Source organism: Cetorhinus maximus, chromosome 11, assembly GCF_964194155.1.
Source record: "Cetorhinus maximus chromosome 11, sCetMax3.hap1.1, whole genome shotgun sequence".
Lineage (NCBI taxonomy): Eukaryota > Metazoa > Chordata > Chondrichthyes > Lamniformes > Cetorhinidae > Cetorhinus > Cetorhinus maximus.
In genome coordinates this window covers 64,489,829-64,512,434 of record NC_135889.1, presented here as the reverse complement: position 1 = coordinate 64,512,434, position 22,606 = coordinate 64,489,829, and the positions used below count along the sequence as shown (strand labels likewise).

Below are 22,606 nucleotides of genomic sequence, written 5' to 3'. Positions count from 1 at the left end.
GTCTATGCGTGGGTTCCTCACAGGTATAAGCGGAAAGGTCCTCAGTGGATAGCCCTCGTCTCCCAGTATCCATCCCTCAAGGCCCGTCAGAGCTGGAAAAGCTGCAGCACCTGGGACTGCCAAAGTACACATGCATCGTGGCTGCTTTCCGAGAACTGTACATATCTGAAGAATCTTTTGGTGGTCGCAGACCAGTTGAACAATGAGCAAGTGGAAACCCTTTCTGTTGATTAAGGCCACTGGCTGGTCAGTGGAAATCTTGATGGTCACATGCATGCAGTCAGTGACACCTTTACCTGGGGAAATACAGTGATAGCCCCAAACCCAATGGACCTCTCTGCTTGATTGTCTGGATTGGTTTGGTAACACACATTGTCACCACCCTCTTGAACATGGCATTGGTCACTTCCTTGATGTACTGATGGGACACAGACTGGCAGATCCCACACATGTCCCAAGGCGAACCTTGGAGATATCTGGAGGCACAGAAGTTGAAAACTACGTTGGTGTTCAGAGCCATTGTCATTGGCCAACCCCCACGAGTCTCAGCTCAACCCACATGGTGCAGAGATCAGTGACTGTCTCCCTGGACAGTCACAGATTTTGCTGACACGACCACTTGGACACCTGGAGATGGTTCTGCCTGGGATGGTAGCCTCTTCTGTACATGAGGCTGTTGGTTTGCTCCTCTGCACCCTTCTCTGGCATATCCACCACAAGGCTGGCCCACTTGCAGATCCTGATGTTACTGATGTCCCATTTCCAGTGCTTGGACCTCCCTCCCTCTCAGTTGCTGTTCCTCCTCTTCAAGGGGCCTGGCTGGATGAGGCCCATGGCAGGTGGCTTCTCTCTGAGTCCAAGACCTTCTATCCAGATGCCCCCCCTTTCCTTAATTCATTCCTCAGGGGCAAGTGCCACTGCCCCTGGCAGAACTTTACCCTTTTCTGCTACTGTGTGGCTAGCCCTCTGTGCACCACTCACCCTTGCACAGCATGCTGGCTCTCTCATAGTTGGTTGTGAGAGCCAACACTGAGCTCCCAATTGCTTACTGCTTCCTTTAATCAGGCAATGCTCTGAAGCTCTGTGGTCCCAGTGTGCCATCAGTAAAATTTGAAATTCACCATAAAACTCCAGTTAATTGACATTTTAAACATCTTAATGCCGCATTGATATGCGAAGTCCACCCTCCATGTTTTCTGCCATCGGAAAAATCCAAAAGCGACGAAAAGATGTTGCACTTCTGGGCCAACGTGTTCCGTTCAACTTTTATGGCCCCCTCTCTTCCTTTCTAAGTGGCCCTGTAAAATTCTGACCCATCTGCCTCTCCACCTCCTTTATGACTTTACTTAAAACCTATCTTTAATCAGGCTTTTGGTCTCCCTCCCAGTTTCTCCTTTTTACCCTCTGTTCATCTTTGTTTGATTATGTTTATGTGAAGCATTTCAGGATGTTTTTTTTTTATCTTTAAGACATTAGAATAAAGATAAGTTGTCTCTGCTTCAACATCACACAAGGAAAACTACAAGTTTAGGAGTGCTCAAAGGGTGACTGATTCCTGGAATGACCTTCTGGGTAGGTAGTGGAAGCAAAAACTCTGATATCAGTCACAAAGCAATTAAATATGTGATCTAGGGAATACATTTCTGTGGAAAGATAACCAATAAGCAGAATAGGCTACCTCATCTGTATTTTGTAATCTTTGTGACAAAACAATAACATGCCACAAAAAAGACTTCTACTTGCTGCTCTTTTCTAGGTTGTTAGTATTTCAAGCTTGGATGTTGGCAGCCAGATGACATTGTACCTCTGTGAAGTTCAAGTTCACAGTGGCAATTTTTAGTGAACTAAATATATGTGTACCAATACATTAACAGTACTGTCATGAAAATATAATAGTTTTCATATTGTTGTAATTCATTGTAAAGGTAGGTTAATAGCGGGGCTTGAACTAGTTTCCGTGTATAGGGATGTGTGTGTGTTGGGGGGGTGGATTTCATTGAATTGCAGACAACTAGTCTGGGTGCTTTGATGTATCAGAAGGGAAACTAGGGGGGAGAACTTTTAGCTTGTCGGGCAGGTGTGCGCCTGAACTGACTGAGCGTAAAATGATGCTCGATGTCGGGCGAGAGTCCTGACATATTGCACACTCGCTGGAGTTGGCAGCACACCCACCAACAATTAAAAGGCCTATTAAGGCAATTAAAAAGGTAATTAAAAGAAAATTTTCACTGCCTGTCCAACCTTATGGTTGTGGGCAGGCAAAAAGGCCAAGTAGCCTTTACATTTTTTAGGGAACCTCATTCACGGATGGGATGAGATTTCCAACAGCAGATAAAAATAAGAATTTTAAAATTTAATTAATAACATGTTCCTGCTCATGTGACAGAGTCTCATGAGGGGACTTGTTTTATAACATTTTATAAACATTTATTTTTTATTTTGAAAACTGTTCATCTCCCTGAGGCAGCTCTGTACTTCAGAGGGATTTGAAGTTTGCACTTGCCCTCCATCCCCCACACACAGGCAGCGCTGAGTGCTGCCGCTCATGTTTCATGATGGGCGGGCCTTAATTGGCCCGCCAGCGTGAAATTGCAGTCTGGCCCTGATTGTGGGTCGGCCGCCCCTGCCGAGTCCACCCAACGAGGGAAAAATCCTCCCCTAAGTTTGAAATGCTAAATACATAAACATGGTTGAAGTTTTAGAATGGGAGGTGTGAAGAACATTTGTATTTTTACATAAACCAGAGTAGTGAATTTCAAAGAGATGGTAAGGTGTTACACCTAGCCAACAGAGGCTGAGCCAAACAATGCGTTTAATTTTCCCAAAGATTACTGATAATATGAGTACTATGAAAGTTTTATATTTTGGAAAAAGTAAAGTTGTAAAGGCTAATACAACACGATTTACATTAAAAAGGGAGAAACATGTATAAAGGAGATGAGGTTGTGTGTAAGGGAGAAGGAATTCTAAGATCCAACAAGTGTGAAAAGCCTCCAGCTTCTAAGTACCAAGCTGCTGTCTCCAGGAACCGAAGCTAAGAGAGTTCATTTTAAATATCACTGTCCAGGTAGGGTATTGTGTGCTTTAGCCTGGGTCTGTTGAAATCTATGTTGTTTTACTGTTGCCTTATCACAGCTGTTTCAAGTTTCCCTCTGGGATTTGGGCTCAGCATTTACAATCTGCTGTGCCATAGCTGTATACTTTCCTTTAAGAGTATGATGGTATCCAATTATCTGCTAAAACAGTGCATATTTAATGTACATTTAAACAGCAAGCTTAGACACACCTCATCTTTGGTGATCATTTTTTAAAACTGAAAGTAAAGAATTGAAATGTACACATTTAAGGATTGATGTTATGATGATTTTAAAATTTTTATGCTTGGGCATTTGAATGTTTGCAGATGTCAATGAAGTAGAGGCATTTCTCAACCTGAACCAATGCATGTAAAAATAAATGTTTGAGGAAATATTCCTTAGAGCAATTTCAGAGGTTGCAGTACTTGAGAACACCTGTCCCTAAGTTATAGAAGACCATCGTGTTCCTAGTTAAAATCTGTTTGTCTCCAGCTTCAAGTGCCAGAAGCAAATACACAGAAAAGTTGCCCATTAGTAAACTTTTGGGTTAGTAAATTAATTGTATTAGTATCCAGTACCAAAAGTGAACTTTTGCTTTCAATTTTTACCATATTAGACAAGTTGTTCGTTACTGAAAATCTTGCTTTAAAAAAGACACACATGATTTACAGATTTTTATTAACATATTTTACAGTCTTATTTTGATTAATCCTAAAGTTTAATTTCAATGTGCCAGAAAATGTTCAGCTTTTACAGTAATGTACTGTATTTAACATTCATTCATACAGGGTGACACACTGGTGAACACTCAACTTCTATCTCAAATTACACACCACTTGTTTTGCATGAAAATATTAATTTGTATAGTGGGTCTTAGAAAACTTAGGAAAACAAATAAAAATTCAGCAGCATGCACGAATTCAAGTACATTTTTAAATCAACTGCATGTCTGGCAATCAAACTGCACTAGTATGGGAATAAAAAGAAAACAAAAGCCAATTACCATCTTTAAGAGTCAGAGCAATAAAGAATGCTCTGTTTAAAATTAGCTTAGGATGATTCATACCATACTCACAGCATTAGCAGGTACAATTATACACCTGTGCTCACTGCTGTCTGGTTTATAAGCATATACTGTAGCTAAACTGATTAAGTCTTTAATGCTGTTTATTAGTTATATTCTGCACCGCACTCTCTTACAGGTCCTTTTTATTTCTAAAAAGGACACTTGACAGATTTGCCATTGACATTATTAAGTCTGCCAATTATTTTTGCATGTCAGATGATGGTATAACCACTAAATAATGAAACTTTTATAGAATTTTAAAATATTACTTAAGTGAGAAATTGCATCTGAGTGAAACAAAATGTCCGATTAGCTGTTATACATCAATTTTCAGTAGCTCCCAATGTTTTACAAAGATCAATCATTGCAAACAATCTCACAAGCCAGTCCATGACGCTTCTGATAGGACTGATCTTGTGATGCTTCTCTTTTCTGTATTTATGAGTTATAGCATTTAATGAATTACTTCCCTGAAAATGTAATTTTATTAAATTCTTTGTAGTAGATTTTTTTGTGATTTAGTGTACATAAACTTTTGTTAACAGGTCTGTGTGCCTTTACATCAGGTATAAATATGACTGAAAACCAAAAACAAAACCAAACTTATTTCATACAGCTTTGTAACTAGACATTTAGAAACGTCTAGACCAGCTATACTTTAGTCAAAAGCTGCGTATTATTTGCTAAAGTCTGCTGAATTTAAAAAAAGGAAAAAGTAAACAAAAGCTAGATTTCAGATCACCAAAATCACTGATATTTCTATAATGAACAGACAACGTGAGAAGCGTCCATACCATCTTGAAGTTAAATTCTGAATCTCATCTGCACTTCAGCTGTGCAGATCCTTAGGACTGCTCATTTCCCACGATGATCTGAATTTTTACTGTTTAGTATATTAGATAGAAATGGTACACTGCACAACTACAATACAATTAAACCTAGAGTTGACAGTGGTTATCTGAAACAGAAATTTGCGATAGGGAGGGCCTATGTACTTCAGATCTAATCATTGCATAACATACCACAGTGTCAAGGTTGCACATCTGTAATTAGAATATTCTTAGTTTGATATGGTGACCAAACTTAGTAAACACACTATCTCCATAAGGTGCTTAGAAACTTGCAAAGCATAAAGCTAGGCTCCCAAATAAGCAATTGGTTAAAAAAGGTATTTGTTCTGTTATTAGCAGCTGTCAGTTCCAAATATTTATTTTGCTCAGTTACCTTTAACAAAATAAGAAACAAAATTTCCTGAGACTGAACGTTTTACAGCCTAATTTTCTTTTAATTCAGAAGTTTCTACAGATTGAAGCCTTCTCTTGTATAATTGTTTTAAGTAAACTGGGCAAGTTACAGTAAACTTAGTAAGAATTATTATGGCCAGAGTTATAAATCAAAGCCTCTCAAAACCAAGGAAAAACTCAGCACAGACTTATCAGAAAAAATGTCATAACAGATGCAACAGGCTTCAAATAAAGATTTTTCTAAATAGTGTACCGCTATAAAGTGTATATGAGCAGGTTTTACTCTCCTACAGATGAGTATTCTTACTAAGGAAAGAGAATCAGCAACCAACCCTTCAAAGATTACACACTGCATCTGTCTTGGCCAAAGACTATAAACATTACATCTACTTTAATGAGGGACACATATGAATTCAAATTGTGCTTTTTTGTACTCATACATTGCTACAATTGCTTCAATATGACTAATAAATAATAGGCTCTTTACTTTATAGAAGATATTTTAGCCCACTTCTAGACACAGGCTTTTAGGTTTGCTGGGATTTTTCACACTGCCATAAAAGTGATATTAATAGCACCTTTGCATATGCAGAATAAAGATTTTGTGGATTGTTTTTTAATAAAATGGCTACTTTTAAAAATAAACTCCATAACATTTGTATGAACTAAAGCTTCTTGATGACCATGTTTCAGGAAAGATGTGTAAGTCAGCTATAATCCATTGTAATGTGGCCCCCATCTTTTATTGATGTGATCAAAGGTGTGTGTCACCCATTGTTGCTCCAAAACTTTATAGCGTTCGTTGCACAGGTACAGTGGTTTGCCACGTCTATAAATAAAAGAAAAAACATCAAGTATAGAGAAATACAACATTAAATATATGTTTTAATTAATCGTAGCTCTGTAGTACATATGTAGTACATATGTAAAACAGATAGGAAGTTTACTCTACTTCAGTATTGAAAGCAGATAAACTAATAACTTTTGGTGGGTGAGAGAAGAAAGAAATGGCGATTTCATCTTTGAGGGCTCAAAATTTCTCTTTTATATCCCTCATTTTAATGTTGTCTCCAGTTGATGTTTCCACTGATACAGCTGCCAGGAGAAGACCAAGGGTAGTGGTAATGTTACCAGATTAGTAATCCAGAGGCCCAGACTAATGCTCTGGGGAGACGGGAAAGCTAATCTTGGTAACAGTGGCCATGAAACTATTGTCAATTGTCGTAAAAACCCATCTGTTTCACTAATGCCCTTTAGGGAAAGAAGTCTGCCATCCTTACCTGGTCTGGCCTACATGTGACCCCAGATCCATAGCAATGTGGTTGACTCTGAAATGCCCTAGCAAGCCACTCGGTTGTATGAAACTGCTCCGAGGCCTACAAAAAGAATCTCCCGGCATTGACCTAGGCACTGGGAGCGATAATGGCAAACCCAACCCAGTCGATCCTGCAAAGTCCTCCTTAGTAACATCTGGGGACTTGTGCTAAAGTTGGGTGAGTTGTCCCACAAACTAATCAAACAGCAGCCTGCCATTGTCATACTCATGGAATCATAGCTCACAATGTCGCAGGCATCACCATCCCTGGTGACGGCATAGTGGTGTAGTCGGGTGGGAGTTCTCAATATTGACTCTGGGCCCCATGGCATCAGGTCAAACATGGGCAAGAAAATCTCCTGCTGATTAGCATGTACTGCCTCCCCAGAGCTGATGAATCAGTTCTCCTCCATGTTGAACACCGCTAGGAGGAAGCACTGAGATGGCTAGGGCACAGAATATACTCTGGTGGGGAACTTCATTGTCTGTCACCAAGAGTGGCTCGGTAGCACCACTACTGACCAAGCTGGCTGAGTCCTAAAGGACATAGCTGCTAGACTGGGCCTGTGGCAGGTGGTGAGGGAACCAACAAGAGGGAAAAACCTACTTGACCTCATCCTCACCAATCTGCCTGTTGCAGATGCATCTGTCCAGTGCAGTATCGGTAGGAGTGACCACCGCACAGTCCTTGTGGAAACCAAGTCCTGTCTCCTCATTGAGGATACCCTCCATTGTGTTGTGTGGCACTAGCACCGCGCTAAATGGGATTGATTTTGAATAGATCTAGCAACCCTGGTTCAATGAAGAGTGCAGAAGGGCAAGCCAGGCATACCTAAAATGAGGTGTCAACTTGGCAATACTACAACACTTGCGTGCCAAACAGCAAAAGCAGCATGCGATAGACAGAGCTAAGTGATCCCATAACCAACAGATCACATCTAAGCTCTGCAATCCTGCGACATCCAGTCATGAATGGTGGTGGACAATTAAACAACTAACTGGAGGAGGAGGCTCCACAAATATCCCCAATCTCAATGATGGGGAAGCCCAGAACATCAGTGCAAAAGACAAGGCTGAAGCATTTGCAACCATCTTCAGCCAGAAGTGTCAAGCAGATGATCCATTTTGGCCTTCTCTTGAGGTTCCCAACATCACAGGTGCCAGTTTTCAGCCAATTCGATTCACTCCACGTGATTCTGAAGATACTGCAAAGGCTATGGGCCCTGACAACATTCCAGCAATAGTGCTGAAGACTTGTGCTCCAGAACTAACTGCGCTCTTAGCCAAGCTGTTCCAGTACAGCTACAACACTGGCATCTACGTGGCAATGTGGAAAACTGCCCACTACGTCCTGTCCACAAAAAGCAGGGCAAATCCAACCCGGCCAATTACTGCCCCAGCAAACTACTCTTGATCATCAGTAAAATGATGGAAGGGGTGGTCGACAGAGCTATCAAGTGGAAACAACCTGCTCATTGCTGCTCAGTTTGGATTCCGCCAGGGCCATTCAGCTCCTGATCTCATTACAGCCTTAGTCCAAACATGGGCAAAATAGCTGAAATTAAGGTGAGGTGAGAGTGACTGTCCTTGACATCAAGGTAGCATTTGACCGTGTGTAGCATTAAGGTGCCCTATGAAAACTGGAGTCAATAGGAATCGGGGGAAGACTTGACAGTGAGTGGAGTCATACCGACTGCAAAGGAAGGCGGTTGTGGCTGTTGAAGGTCAATCATCTCAGTCTGAGAATACCATTGCTGGAGTTCCTCAGGGTAATGCCCTAGACCCAACCATCTTCAACCGCTTCATCAATCACCTTCCGTCCATCATAAGGTCAGAAGTGGGGATATTTGCTGACGATTGCACAATGTTCAGCTCCATTCATGACTCCTCAGATACTGATGCAGTCTGTGCCCAAATGCAGCAAGACTTGGGCAACATTCAGGCTTAGGCTTAGCTGGAGAACTGGAGACATGATGTCTACACTGCTTGCAAGAAAGTGCAGTCCAGAGAGATGTTTTGTTTTGGGAGTTAGAGCTAAATTAGTTTAAAAGCATCCACTGCACCCTGAAAGGCCACAATGTCATGGAGATGGGTGCAGCTTAACTAGGTTTTCTGGTTTCAAATTATCTGAATGTTAAGCAGCAGGGAAAGAAGTTGCATTATGAAAGGGTGCTGCTGTTAACAGGATCCAGGCAGTTAGGGCTCGAAAAAGCCCTGGGGGCTGTTCAGTGCAGTGTTAGCTGCAGCTCACAGAGAAGCCTTGGGAGCTGTTCACTGCAGTTAGAGCTCAGGAGAAGTCCTGGGCATCTGAAAAGGCAGAGGAAGGTCGTTGTTTACATGTTGGAAACAGGACTCAGAGAAGCCCTGGGAACCATTTCTAGCTTGGTGCAGCCGGAGACTGGAGTTCAGAGAAAACCAGGGCAGTGCCAGCTAAGTTAAGCTAGCAGTCTGCAAAAGAGCTGAAATTGTGCCAGTAATTAGAGGCAGGAGTGCAGCTTTGTGAATCCCGTGGAACACAATCTCAGGGTAAGAGACTGACATGGGGAGGTTAGCAGTCATTGAGGCAATCCAAGTCAGAGCAGTTTTTGTGGGAATTCAGAGGCTAGATCTTCGAAAGGGAAGAGTTGAAATCCCTCGTGAGGGAGGCAGGGTTTTAACAAGATCTTATGACTCACAGTGGTCACTGACGTCTGGGTGGGTTGCTGAGAAATCCATGAGATCTGTCTTGGCTACATCTGCCATTTAATGTGCAGTGTGGTGTGGTTGACCACAGTTTGCCTGTTAATTCATATTTATGTCATGTTAATTCTGAATGTTAGAGTATAAGGTAGATATTGTAGATTGTTTTACTTTGCTAATTTTGTATACAAAGTTTATTTTGTTTGTTAAAACCATGGAATTGTGTGGCTTTATTCTGCCAGTGGGTAACTGGGAATTCAAACCTCGCCTACTTCAAACAAAAAGTTACTGATTCCTAACCAGATCACAACAACAAAGAGAAGCAGGTTCTGTGATTGCATTAAAATAATTTCAGAATAGCAGAGGCTAAACAGTAAAGATAAAAATCTTTTCCATTTGTCAACAGAAAAAGTCCAGTCAAAGAAGAGATGAAAACCCTAAAAGATGAAAAAATGATCATGAAAATGAAGCTGAAAAAACAAATGATTACTTCATTTAAGTATTTATAAGGGCAATACAGTGAAAAAGCAGCTCAGAAATCCAAATGAGCTAGACATATTGGGTAGCTGGCGAAAACACTGTCAAATGAAATTTAATGGAACATAAGTAAATGTTCAAGAATAGTACTGAAAAAGTGAAAATGAAGCAAGACACCTGGAACCCTTAATAACCTCAACGTTCATCACATTCCACTAATACAAAGCAGCAATCAACAAAGCCAATAAAGTATTGAGCTATGTGACTAAAGCAATTGAATATGTCAGACGAAGCTGTGACTGAATTGTAAATGCTCTAGTCAGACATCACCTTGAGTATTGCATCACATTCTGGTTGCTAAGATGCAAAGGCTATGAGGCTGATTCTTAGTGTCAATGGTCTGAGCAATGAGGGAAGGTTAGAGAAACCTATGCTTTTCAGCCAGGAGACAAGATGTCTAAGAGATTATCTTAGAGGTATACAAGACAGTTCAGACAACACGAAAGAAGCTTGACAACGTTCAGGACAAAACAGCCCACTTGACTAACACTGCATCCTCACCATAAACATTCACTTCCTCCACCACCAATGCACAGCGGCAACAATGTGTACTATCTACAAGATGCACTGTTGCAACTCATCAAGCCTCCTTCGACAGGACCTTCCAAACCCGCAACCTCTACCACATAGAGGAACTAGGGCAGCAGGCACGTGGAAACATCACCACCTACAATTTCTCCTTCAAGGCATACATTATCCTGACTTGGAAATATATCGCTATTCCTTCACTGTCGCTGGGACAAAATACATTGGAACATAATAAATAGGAGCAGGAGGCCATTTGGCCCATCAAGCCTGCTCTGCCATTCAAACAGATCATGGCTGATCATCTACCTTTATGCCATTTTCCCCCCACTATCCCCATATCCCTTGATGTCATTGGTATCCAGAAATCTATCGATTTCTGTCTTGAACATGCTCAATGATTGAACTTCCATAGCCCTCTGCAGCAGAGAATTCCAAAGATTCACCACCATCTGAGTGAAGAAATTCCTACTCATCTCAGTCTTAAATGGCTTACCCCTTATCCTAAGACTTTGTCCTCTGCTTCTAGACTCACCAGCCAGGAGAAACATCCTATCCACACCTACCCTGTCATGCCCTATAATAATTTTGTAAGTTCCAATGAGATCATCTCTCATCTTCGAAACAGTAGAGAATACAGGCCCAGGTTCCTCAATCTCTCCTCGTAAGACAATCCCGGCATTCCATGGGGGAGTCTGGTGAAGCTCCATGGCATTCCCTCCATGGCAAGTACATCCTTGCTTAGATAAGGAGACCAAAGCTGTACACAATGGTCCAGGTGCGGTCTCACCAAGGCTCTATACAATTGCAGCAAGGCATCTTTACTCCTGTACTGCAATACCCTTGCAATGAAGGCCAACATATAATTTGCCTTCCTTATTGCTTGCTGCACCTGCTTGTTTGCTAGCTTTTAGTGACTCATGAATAAGGACACCTAGGTCCCTTTGGACATCAACACTTCCCAACCTCTCGCCATTTAAGAAATACTCTGCCTTTCTGCTTTATCAAACATCGCATTTATTCACAGTATATTCCATCTGCCATGTTCTTGTCTGCTCACTTAGCCTGTCCAAATCCCCTTGAAGCCTCCTTGCATCCTCCTCACAACTCACATTCCCACCTAGTTGTGTGTCATCAGCAAATTTTACATTTGGTCCCCGCATCCAAATCATTTACATAGATCATGAATAGCTGTGGCCTAAGAATTGATCTTTGCAGTTTCCCACTAATAACAGCCTGCCATCTTGATAATGACCCATTTCTTCCTACTCTCTGTTTTCTATCCGTTAACCAATTCTTAATCCATAGCAGTTTGTTACCCCAATCCCACGTGCACTAATTTTGTTTACTAATCTCCTGTGTTGGACCTTATTGAAAGCCCTTTGAAAATCCAAATACACATCTATAGGTTCTCCTTTATCTTTGCTACAAGTAACATTCTCAAAAAACTCCAATAGGTTTGTCAATCATGATGTCCCTTTCATAAATCCATGTTGACTCTGCCCAATCATATCATTATTTTCAAAGTGTCCAGTTATCACATCCTTTATACTAGATTCTAACATTTACCCTATTACTGACGTCAAACTAACAGATTTGTAATTCTCTGTTTCTAGTTACTTTCCAGCTACTTTCCAGTCTGCAGGAACTTTTCCAGAATTTATAGAACTTTGAAAAATAACTACCAATGCATCCTCTATCTCTATAGCCACCTCCTTAAATATTCTGGGATGTAGCTCATCAGGTTCAAGGGATTTACCAACCTTCAATCCAATTAATTTTTAGAGTGCTACCTCTTTATTAATACTAATTTCTTTCAGTTCCTCATTTTCACAAGTCCCTTGGTTCCCTAGTATTTCTGGGAGATTTTTTTGGATCATCCTCTGTGAAGACAGGCACAAATAATTGTTTAGTTTCTCCACCATTTCCCTATTCTCCATTATAAATTCTCCTGTCTCCTGTAATGGATCCACATTTGGTCTTGCTAATCTTCTCCTTTTCACATACCTAAAGAAGCTGTCACAGTCCACCTTTATGTTACTTGCTAGCTTGCATTCATATTCCCTTAATCAGTTTCTTGGTCCTCCTTTGCTGGATTCTAAATTACTCCCAATCCTCAGGTTTACCACTTTTTCTTGCAATCTGATAAACCACTTCCTTTGATCTAATGTAATCTTTAACTTCTTTTGTTAGCCACAGTTGATTCACCTTCCCTGTTGGGTTTTTGTGTTTTAGAAGAATGTATATTTGCTGTAGACCATGTAATACTTTTAAAAAATACTGGCCATTGCCGGTCAACCGTCAAATCTTTTAGTGCATTTTCCCAATCCACCATAGCCAACTTGCCCCTCATACCTTTATAATTTTACTTGTTCAGGTTTAGGACCCTAGTTTCAGAATGAACTATATAACTTTGAAACTTATTGTAAAACTCTATCATATTATGGTAACTATTTCCTAAAGGCTCCTTTACAGCAAAGCTATTGAATAGCCCTTTCTCATTACATAATACTAAATTTAAAATAGCCCAATCTCTAGTTGGTTCCTCAATGTACTGCTCCAGAAACCCATCACATACAAACTCCAGGAATTCATCCTCCACAGCATTAGTGCTAATTAGGTTTGCCCATTACCACAACAGCTTGGCGGTCTAAAAACGTCTCCTACCAATGTTTGTTGCCCCTTGCTGTTTCTTAGCTCCACCCAAACTGATTCTACATCTTGATCCTTCAATCTAAGGTCATCCCTCATTAATGTACTGATTTTGTCCTTTATTAACAGCGTTACCCCACCTCCTTTTCATTTTTGTCAATCCTTCTTAAGTGGTGAATATCCCAGAATATTTAGTTCCAATTCCTGTTCACCCCATAACCACTTCCCGTTAGGGCAATTAAATCATAACCATTTACCTCTATTTACGCCTTCAAATCATCTAACTTATTGTGAATGCTGCATGCATTCAGATAGAGTGCCCTTAACTTTGTCTTTTTAACATTATTCCACATTCTGATCCTATTTGATGCTTGCCTTCATTTCGCCTGCCTTCTAATTTAGCTTACTACTTTTCTAAAACAAAAACAGAATTACCTGGAAAAACTCAGCAAGTCTGGCAGCATCGGCGGAGAAGAAATCAGTTAACGTTTCGAGCCTTCATGGCCCTTCGGCAGAACTGGAGCATAGATTAGAAGAAGGGAGAAATATAAATTGGTTTAAGGTGGGTGGAGGGGAGGGGGGGGGAGAAAGGGGGGGAAGAGACACATTGAGGGTGTGGTGTGATGATTGTGGAGATGAGCAGATAATCAAAAGATGTCACAGACAAAAGGGTCAAAGAGGTGTTGAAGGTGGTGGTCTTTGTCTGAGAAAAGTGCTAATTAAGAATGGAAGACAGGATATTCAAAGTACAGCTCTAGTGGGGGTGGGGTGGAAAGACTAAAGGTTTTAGTTTTAGATTTAAAAATAATGGAAATAGGTGGGGAAAGAAGAATCTATATAAATTATTGAAAAAAAAGCTGGGGGGGGGGTGTGGGGAAACGGGGTGGAGATGGGGGGAGGGGGAGTTTAAGATCTAAAGTTGTTGAATTCAATATTCAGCCCGGAGGGCTGTAAAGTGCCTAGTCGGAAGATGAGGTGCTGTTCCTCCAGTTTGTGTTGGGCTTCACTGGAACAATGCAGCAAGCCAAGGACAGACATGTTGGCAAGAGAACAGGGTGGAGTGTTAAAATGGCAAGCGACAGGGAGGTTTGGGTCTTTCTTGCGGACAGACCGCAGGTGTTCCGCAAAACGGTCGCCCAGTTTGCGTTTGGTCTCTCCAATGTAGAGGCGGTCTCCTCTACATTGGAGAGACCAAACGCAAACTGGGCGACCGTTTTGCGGAACACCTGCGGTCTGTCCGCAAGAAAGACCCAAACCTCCCTGTCGCTTGCCATTTTAACACTCCACCCTGTTCTCTTGCCAACATGTCTGTCCTTGGCTTGCTGCATTGTTCCAGTGAAGCCCAACGCAAACTGGAGGAACAGCACCTCATCTTCCGACTAGGCACTTTACAGCCCTCCGGGCTGAATATTGAATTCAACAACTTTAGATCTTAAACTCCCCCTCCCCCCATCTCCACCTCGTTTTTCCCCCCCTCCCCCAGCTTTTTTTTCAATAATTTATATAGATTCTTCTTTCCCCACCTATTTCCATTATTTTTAAATCTAAAACTAAAACCTTTAGTCTTTCCACCCCACCCCCACTAGAGCTGTACTTTGAATATCCTGTCTTCCATTCTTAATTAGCACTTTTCTCAGACAAAGACCACCACCTTCAACACCTCTTTGACCCTTTTGTCTGTGACATCTTTTGATTATCTGCTCATCTCCACAATCATCACACCACACCCTCAATGTGTCTCTTCCCCCCCTTTCTCCCCCCACCTCCCCTCCACCCACCTTAAACCAATTTATATTTCTCCCTTCTTCTAATCTATGCTCCAGTTCTGCCGAAGGGCCATGAAGGCTCGAAACGTTAACTGATTTCTTCTCCGCCGATGCTGCCAGACTTGCTGAGTTTTTCCAGGTAATTCTGTTTTTGTTTTGGATTTCCAGCATCCGCAGTAGCTTTTAGCTTTTTGTTTTTACTACTTTTCTACTTTGTTACCAGTTTTGCTTCCCTCTCATTTGAGCTCTCTCTCAGATTCCCACCACCCTGCCAATCTAGTTTAAACCCTACCCAACAGTGTGAGTAAATCTCTCAGTATCACAATATCTTTACAGTGCAGAAGGAAGCCATTCAGCCCATCGAGTCTGCACTGGCTCTCTGAAAGAGCATTCCACCTAATTCCACTCCCCTGCCTTATCGCCGCAACCTCACACATTCTCTCTTTTCAGGTAGCAATCCAATTCCCTTTTGAATACCTCGATCGAACCTGCCTCCACCACCCTCTCAGGAAGTTTGTTCCAGACTGGCATTTTTTTGGCAGAACCAAAATTTAGAAATGGTCAAAACATTTTCAAGAAGAACAATAAGCACTCTGATATGGAGCAAGAGATGACTAACTTATTCAACAGTCATGTACATAGAAACAGACGTAGGCCATTGAATTCCTTGAACCAGTTCCACCATTCAATTCTGTTTTTATTTGCTCATGGGGTGGGGGACATTGCTGGCAAAGCCAGCATTTACTGCCCATCCCTATTGCCCTTGAGAAGATGGTAGTGAGCTGACTGCTTGAACTGCCACCCTAACTGCCCTTGAGAGGTGGAAGTGAGCCAAATGCTTGAACTGTGACAGACCATGTAGTATGGGTACACCCACAGTGCTATTAGGGTGGGAGTTCCAGGATTTTGACACAGTGATAGTGATGGAACAGTGATTTTTTTTTTTAAACATGAATCAGGATGGTTTGTAACTTGGAGGGGAACTTGCCATCTCCCCATGACGTTCACAGACATTACCATCGCTGCTGAATCGCCCACCATCAATATCCTGGGGGGGGTTACCATTGACCAGAAACTTGAATGCATGAGCTATGTAAATATGGCTACAAGAGCAGGTAATAGGTTGGAAGTTCTATGGCAATTAACTCACCTGACTCCCCAAACGCTGTTTACCATCTACAAGGCACAAGTCAGAGGTGTGATGGGATACTCTACACTTGTGGTAGTGGTGTTCCGATGCACCTGCTGCTCTTTTTGTTACTCTAGGTGGCCAATTTCATGGGTTTGCAAGGCGCTGTCGAAGGAGCATTGGTGAGTCACTACAATGCATCTTGTGCATGGTATACACTGTTGACATTGTGCACCAGTGGTGTCTGGGGAATTAATGTTTAAGTTGGTGGATAGGATATCAGTCAAGCAGGCTGCTTCACCCTGGATGATATCATGTTTCCTGAGTGTTGTTTGAGCTGCACTCTTCCAGGCAAGTGCAGAGTATTCCATCACACCTCTGACTTGTGCCTTGTAGATGGTGAACAGCGTTTGGGGAGTCGGGTGAGTTAATTGCCATAGAACTTCCAACCTATTACCTGTTCTTGTAGCCATATTTACATAGCTCATGCATTCAAGTTTCTGGTCAATGGTAACCCCCCAGGATATTGATGGTGGGGGATTCAGCAGCGATGGTAATGTCTGTGAACGTCATGGGGAGATGGTTAAGATTCTCTCTTGTTGAAGAAGTTCATTGCCTAGCAGTTATCCTTATGTTTCAGGTCATTTTAAACTCCAATCCTGAAAGTTGTCTACATCTTGCCGCACACAGGCAAAGACTGCTTCAGTATGTGAGGAGTTACGAATGATAATGAACAATGTGTAATCATCAGTGAAAGCCTCACTTCTGACCTTATGATGGAGAGAATGTCACTGATGAAGCAGCTAAAGATGCTTGGGACTAGGCCACTGCCCTGAGGAATTTCTGCAGCAACATCCTAGGGATGAGATAATTGAGCGCCAGAAAATACAACCATATTCCTTTGTTCTAGGTATGACTCCAGCCAGTGGAGAGTTCTTCCTGAATTCTAATTGATTTCAATTTTAATAGGGCTCCATGATGCTACATACATGATAGTCAAATGCTGCCTTGATGTCAAGGGCAGTCACTCTCACCTCACCACTGGAGTTCAGCCCTTTTGTCTATGTTTCGACCAAGGCGATAATGAGGTCTGGAGTGGAGTGCTTCTGGAAGAACCCTTACTGAGCATCGGTGAGCAGGTCGTTGCTGATAGCGCTCTCAACAACACCTTCTATCATTCTGCTGAAGATTGATAGCAGGCTGATTAGATGGTAAATTGGCTGGATTGGATGTGTCCTTCTCTTTGCGGACAGGACATACCTGGGAAATTTTCCACATCGTCGGTACCAGTGTTGTCCCTGTACTGGAACAGTTTGGCTAGGGGAATGACTAGTTCTGGAGCACAAGTCTTCAGCACTATGACGGAAGTGTTCTTGGGACTCATATCACTGCTGTAACAAGTTCGCTCAGCTGTTTTTTGATATCATGTGGGGTGAAGATTGGCACCTGTGACGCTGGTAACCTCGGGAGGAGAATTGACACTTCTGGTTGAAGATGGTTGCTAACAATTCAACCTTGTCTTTTCATTGATGTGCTGCGCTCTGCCATCGTTCAGGATGGGGATGGTCGTGGAGCCTCCTCCTATTAATTGTTTAACGGTCCACCACCATTCATGACTCGACGTGGAAGGGCTGGCTAATCTGTAACTTAGTTACATTTTAACTGCCTTTGATAACATTTGGTATCCCTTGATAATCGAACAAAGATATTTCAATCTCAGCCTTGAAGATTTCAATTGACTCAGTATCCACAACATTTTGGAGGAAAAGTTCCATTATTTGAGGAGCTCATGAACTTCTTTGTCACAAAGTTTGAAACAATCCGATCAGCTGTCTGTGCCAAATGTCCCTCCCTTCCACAACCCCATCTGGCCAAACTTCCTTTAATGGTCCTCCTTGACCTAGCTCTGAACTTGCATCTTTCTCTAGTTTTTCTCCTAACTTATCTCATGCCCTCTCTGAACTCATCTTGTCCATGAAACCCACGTCCTGTAGCCTTGATCCTATTCCCACTAACTGCTGATCACCCAATTTCCCCTCCTGTTCCTTATATTAGCTGATATTGTAAATTGTTCTCTCTCTTCAGGTGTTGTCCTTCCCTCCTTTAAATCTGCCATCATCACCCCTCTCCTCAAAAAATCAGCCCTTCATCCCACTGTCCTTGCAAACTACCGTCCCATCCTCAACCTCGCTTCCTCTCCTAAGTTTTTGAACATGCTGTCATCTCTCAAATCTATTTCCATCCTTCTTGGAACTCCATGTTTGAATCCTTCCAATTAGGAGGGATTCAAACATTACCACATTACTAAAACAGTTCTTATCAAAGTTACAAATGACATCCTGTGACTGTGACAAAGGTAAACTTTCCTTCCTCGTCCTTCTCAACTTGTCTGCAGCCTTTGACATGGTCGACCGCACAACCCTCCTCCAATATGTCCCCACTGTTGCCCAGCTGGGTGAGACTGCACTTATGTGGTTCCATTCTTTTGTGTTTAATTGTAGAATTGCTTGCATTGGCTTCTCTTCCTGCTCCCATACCCGTTATCTCTAGTGTCCCTCAAGGATCAATCCTTGGCCCCCTCTTATTTCTCATCAACCAGCTGCACCTTGGTGACATCATCTGAAGGTGTGATGTTAGTTTTCACATGTATGCTGACACACATCCAGCTCTACCTCACCACCACCTCTCTCGATTCTTCCACTGTTGCTAAATTATCAGAATGCTTATCCGACATCAATACTGGATGAGCAGAAATTTCCTCCAATTAAATCTTGGGAAGACTGCAGCCATTGTTTTTGGTCTTCGCTCTGAACTCCATTGTTTCCTACTTCCGACTCCATCCCTCTCTCTGGCAACTGAGATTAAACCAGTCAGTTCACAGTCTTGGTGTAACATTTGATCCTGAAATGAGCTTCCAACCTCATATTCATGCCATCTCTAAGAGCCCCTATTCCACCTTGACAACTCGCCTGACCTGGCCCTTTGTAAGCTGTTCTGTTACTGAAACCCTCATCCGTACCTTAGTTACCTCTAGACTCGAATATTCCAACACATTCCTGGAAGGTCTCCTACATTCTACCCTCTGTGAACTTCAGGTCATCCAAAACCCTGCTACTTGTGTCTTAATTTGCAGCAGGTTCAGTTCCCCTATCACCTCTGTGCTTGTTGACCTACACTGGCTCCCAGTCAAACAACATCTTGATTTTAAAATTCTCATCCTTGTTTCCAACTCCCTCCATGGCCTTGCCTCCCCCACCCCCAGCTCTGTAGTCTCCTCTGACCCCAGAACCCTCTGAGTTATCTGCGCTCCTCTAATTCTGGCCTCTTGTACATTCCCAATTATAAGTGCTCTACCAATGGTGGCTGTGCCTTCAGTTGCCTAGGCTCTAAGCTCTGGAGTATCTTCCCAACACCATTCCTCTTCTCTACTTCACTTTCCCCCTGTAAGTCACTTCTTGAGAACCTACCTCTTTGACCAAGCTTTAGGTCACCTGACCTAATATCTCCATATGTGACTCTGTGTTACATTTTGTTTTATAATGCTCCTGTGAAGCGCTTTGAAATGTTTCATTACTTTAAAGGCACTATATAAATATAAGTTGTTGTTGTTATTACTTCCATTACTCCTTGTTGTGCTTCCTGATTTCACTACTGCATGGGCTGGCTCTAATTTTAAAATTATGTCCCTTTGTTCTAGATTCCTCGAGCAGGGGAAATAGTTCTCATGTACCTAAACCAGCAAATCTTTTTGTTATTCTAAACACTTCAATTAGGCTATCCCTCAACCTTTAAGTTCAAAGGAATATAGTCAAGTTTATGCAGCGCATCCTCATAATTTAACCCTTTAAGCCCCTGTATCATCTGGCGAATCTGTGCTGTACCCCTCTGAGGCAAATATATGAACATTAATGACCAGTTGCATTTTTAGGACAATTCAAGAGGTCCATGCTCACTGAAATTCACATTTGAATTAATTCCCCTGAATTATTAGTCAAGGGCTCAGATTACTAGTTCAGTAACACACCACTATGCTGGTCCTAAATCAAAAAACACCACTGAAACATTTTACCTTAGATCTTTGTCCTCTTCACCATGAGTATCAAGGTAGATAGATCCCCACAGGCAAAACCGGTGCCCACGTATGACGATGATTACGGAGGCATTAATCAGAAGGAATATTCCGGTTCCTGCTCCACAGTTCTGGGAATGCTGGTATATATTTAAAAAAGAGTTAGAATGAAATAATTCCGACAAATATTTATTCCTTAATTAACTCAAGTGCCAAAGGAAACAGGGTTAATTTTCACTTTTGACACACGTGAGAAACTGAAGGTTGCTTGCCGGCTACCTCTGTACAGCCCATCTAATTTTCCTTTCACTGGTATTAATCCATCCTTAACCGGCAGCTTTCTGCCTATGCCAAAGTGAAAGTTAGCCCCAAGACCTGCCACAGTATTGTTACAGAAGTTAGATAATTGATCAAGCACAATTAACATTATCATAAATTGATTAAATTTTGTAAGTCATATATCAGCTTTACCATTCTTTTTATCTAAATATTCTTTAGTGTCAGCTATGGCTCAGTTGGTAACACACCTGCCTCTAACCATAAGGTTCAAGTCCCACTCCAGAAATTGAGTGTAAAAATCAAGGCTGACATTAGTGTTGCACTGAGGAAGTGCTGCACTGTCCGAGGTGCCATCTTTCGGATGGTGCAGTGGCATAGCAGTTACATTGCAGGGCTAGTAATCTGGAGACCCGGATTATTATCCCGAGACAGGAGTTCGAATCCTACCATGGCAGTTGTGGGAAATTAAATTCAGTTAATGAAATAAATCGGGAATAAAAGCTAGTCCAGTAACGGTGACCGTGAAACTATTGAGTTGTCATAAGTACCCATCTAGTTCTCTAATTTCCTTTAGGCAAGGAAATTTGCTGTCTGTAACCAGTCTCGCATACATGGGCTCCAGACCCACAGCAATGTTGTTGACTCTTGATTGGCCTTTGAAATGGCCTAGCAATATACTCAGTTGGATTCAAGAAGACAGCTCACCACCACTTCAAGGGCCAATTAGGGATGGGTAATAAATGCTGGTATTGCCAGTGACACCCACATCCCATGAATGAATGTAAAAAAAACATATCAAACCAGGAGTGCTGGATGTGACCTGCAAAGCCCCCCCAATGTGGTCCCTGGAGTTAGTTTTCAAAATGTCGCTAAGCGCAGTAGAAAATTTTGGAAGAAACTGCTTCTTCAATCATAAGCCGTTTCTCTCCTGCGTTTGTGTGGGAGAAGCAGTCGTGTTTGGAGGAGCAGCAACACTGAGTGGGCCCTGGGGAAGGGGGGGTTGAGGAGAAGAGAGAGAGAGAGAAAGAGAGAGAAACAGGCTGCTGTGCCGGATGGGGGGAGGGAGTCCCCCGCTCCGCGCTGGGCCGGGAGAGACCTGCTCCGCGCTGGGCCGGGAGACCCCCGCTCCGTGCTGGGCCGGGAGACCCTCGCTCCGCGCTGGGCCGGGAGACCCCCGCTCCGCGCTGGGCCGGGAGACCCCCGCTCCGCGCTGGGCCGGGAGACCCCCGCTCTGCACTGGGCCAGTTGGGTTTGCATGGTAAGGATGAAAAGGCTCACTGCCTAGGGGTGTGGGAGAGGGAGTGAATGAGTGTTAGAGAGAGCGAGAGAGTGTGGGAGAGAGAGAGTGCGTATGGGGGAGAGAGAGTGAGTGTGGGAGAGAGTGAGTGAGTATGGGGGAGAGAGAGTGAGTGTGGGAGAGAGTGAGTGAGCGTGGGGGGAGAGAGTGAGTGAGTATGGGGTAGAGAGAGTGAGTGTGGGAGAGAGTGAGTGAGTATGGGGGAGAGAGAGTGAGTATGGGGGAGAGTGAGTGAGTATGGGGGAGAGAGAGTGTGTGGGAGAGAGTGAGTGAGTATGGGGGAGAGAGAGTGAGTGTGGGAGAGAGTGAGTGAGTATGGGGGAGAGAGAGTGAGTGAGTATGGGGGAGAGAGTGAGTGAGTATGGGGGAGAGAGAGTGAGTGTGGGAGAGAGTGAGTGAGTATGGGGGAGAGAGAGTGAGTGTGGGAGAGAGTGAGTGAGTATGGGGGAAAGAGAGTGAGTGAGTGTGGGAGAGAGTGACTGAGCGTGGGGGGAGAGAGTGAGAGAGTGTGGGAGACAGTGAGTGAGTATGGGGGGGAAGAGTGAGTGAGTATGGGGGAGGGAGTGAGTGAGCATGGGGGAGGGAGTGAGTGTGGGAGAGTGCACGAGTGAGTATGGGGCAGAAGAGAGTGAGTATGAGGGAGAGAGAGTGAGTGAGTATGGGGGAGGGAGTGAGTGAGTATGGGGGAGGGAGTGAGTGAGTATGGGGGAGGGAGTGAGTGAGTATGGGGGAGGGAGTGAGTGAGTATTGGGGGGGAGAGTGAGTGAGTATGGGGGGGGAGAGTGAGTGAGTATGGGGGAGAAGAGAGTGAGTATGGGAGAGAGTGAATGAGTGTGGGAAAGAGTGAGAGTGGGAGAGAGAATGAGGTTGTGGGGGAAAGACTGAGTGAGCGTGGGAGAGAGAGTGAGCGAGTGTGGGAGAGAATATGGACAAGTGTGGGAGAGTGAGCGAGTGTGGGAGAGTGAGTGAGT

General features: G+C 43.0%; 1 protein-coding gene across 4 annotated transcripts in view; it reads right to left on the bottom strand.

Annotated features, from left to right (window-relative positions):
• Positions 1-3,738: 3,738 nt before the first annotated feature.
• ubr3 (ubiquitin protein ligase E3 component n-recognin 3) overlaps positions 3,739-22,606 on the bottom strand; it is a 353,894-nt gene continuing 335,026 nt past the window's right edge. For all 4 annotated transcript variants that reach the window (XM_078552128.1, XM_078552129.1, XM_078552130.1 and 1 more), the window contains 2 exons: positions 20,060-20,199; positions 3,739-6,216 (listed from right to left, as the gene is read on the bottom strand). In XM_078552128.1, coding sequence (XP_078408254.1) covers positions 6,099-6,216; positions 20,060-20,199 — 258 coding nt within the window. In that variant the 3' untranslated portion in view covers positions 3,739-6,098. The remainder of the gene's footprint in view (positions 6,217-20,059; positions 20,200-22,606) is intronic.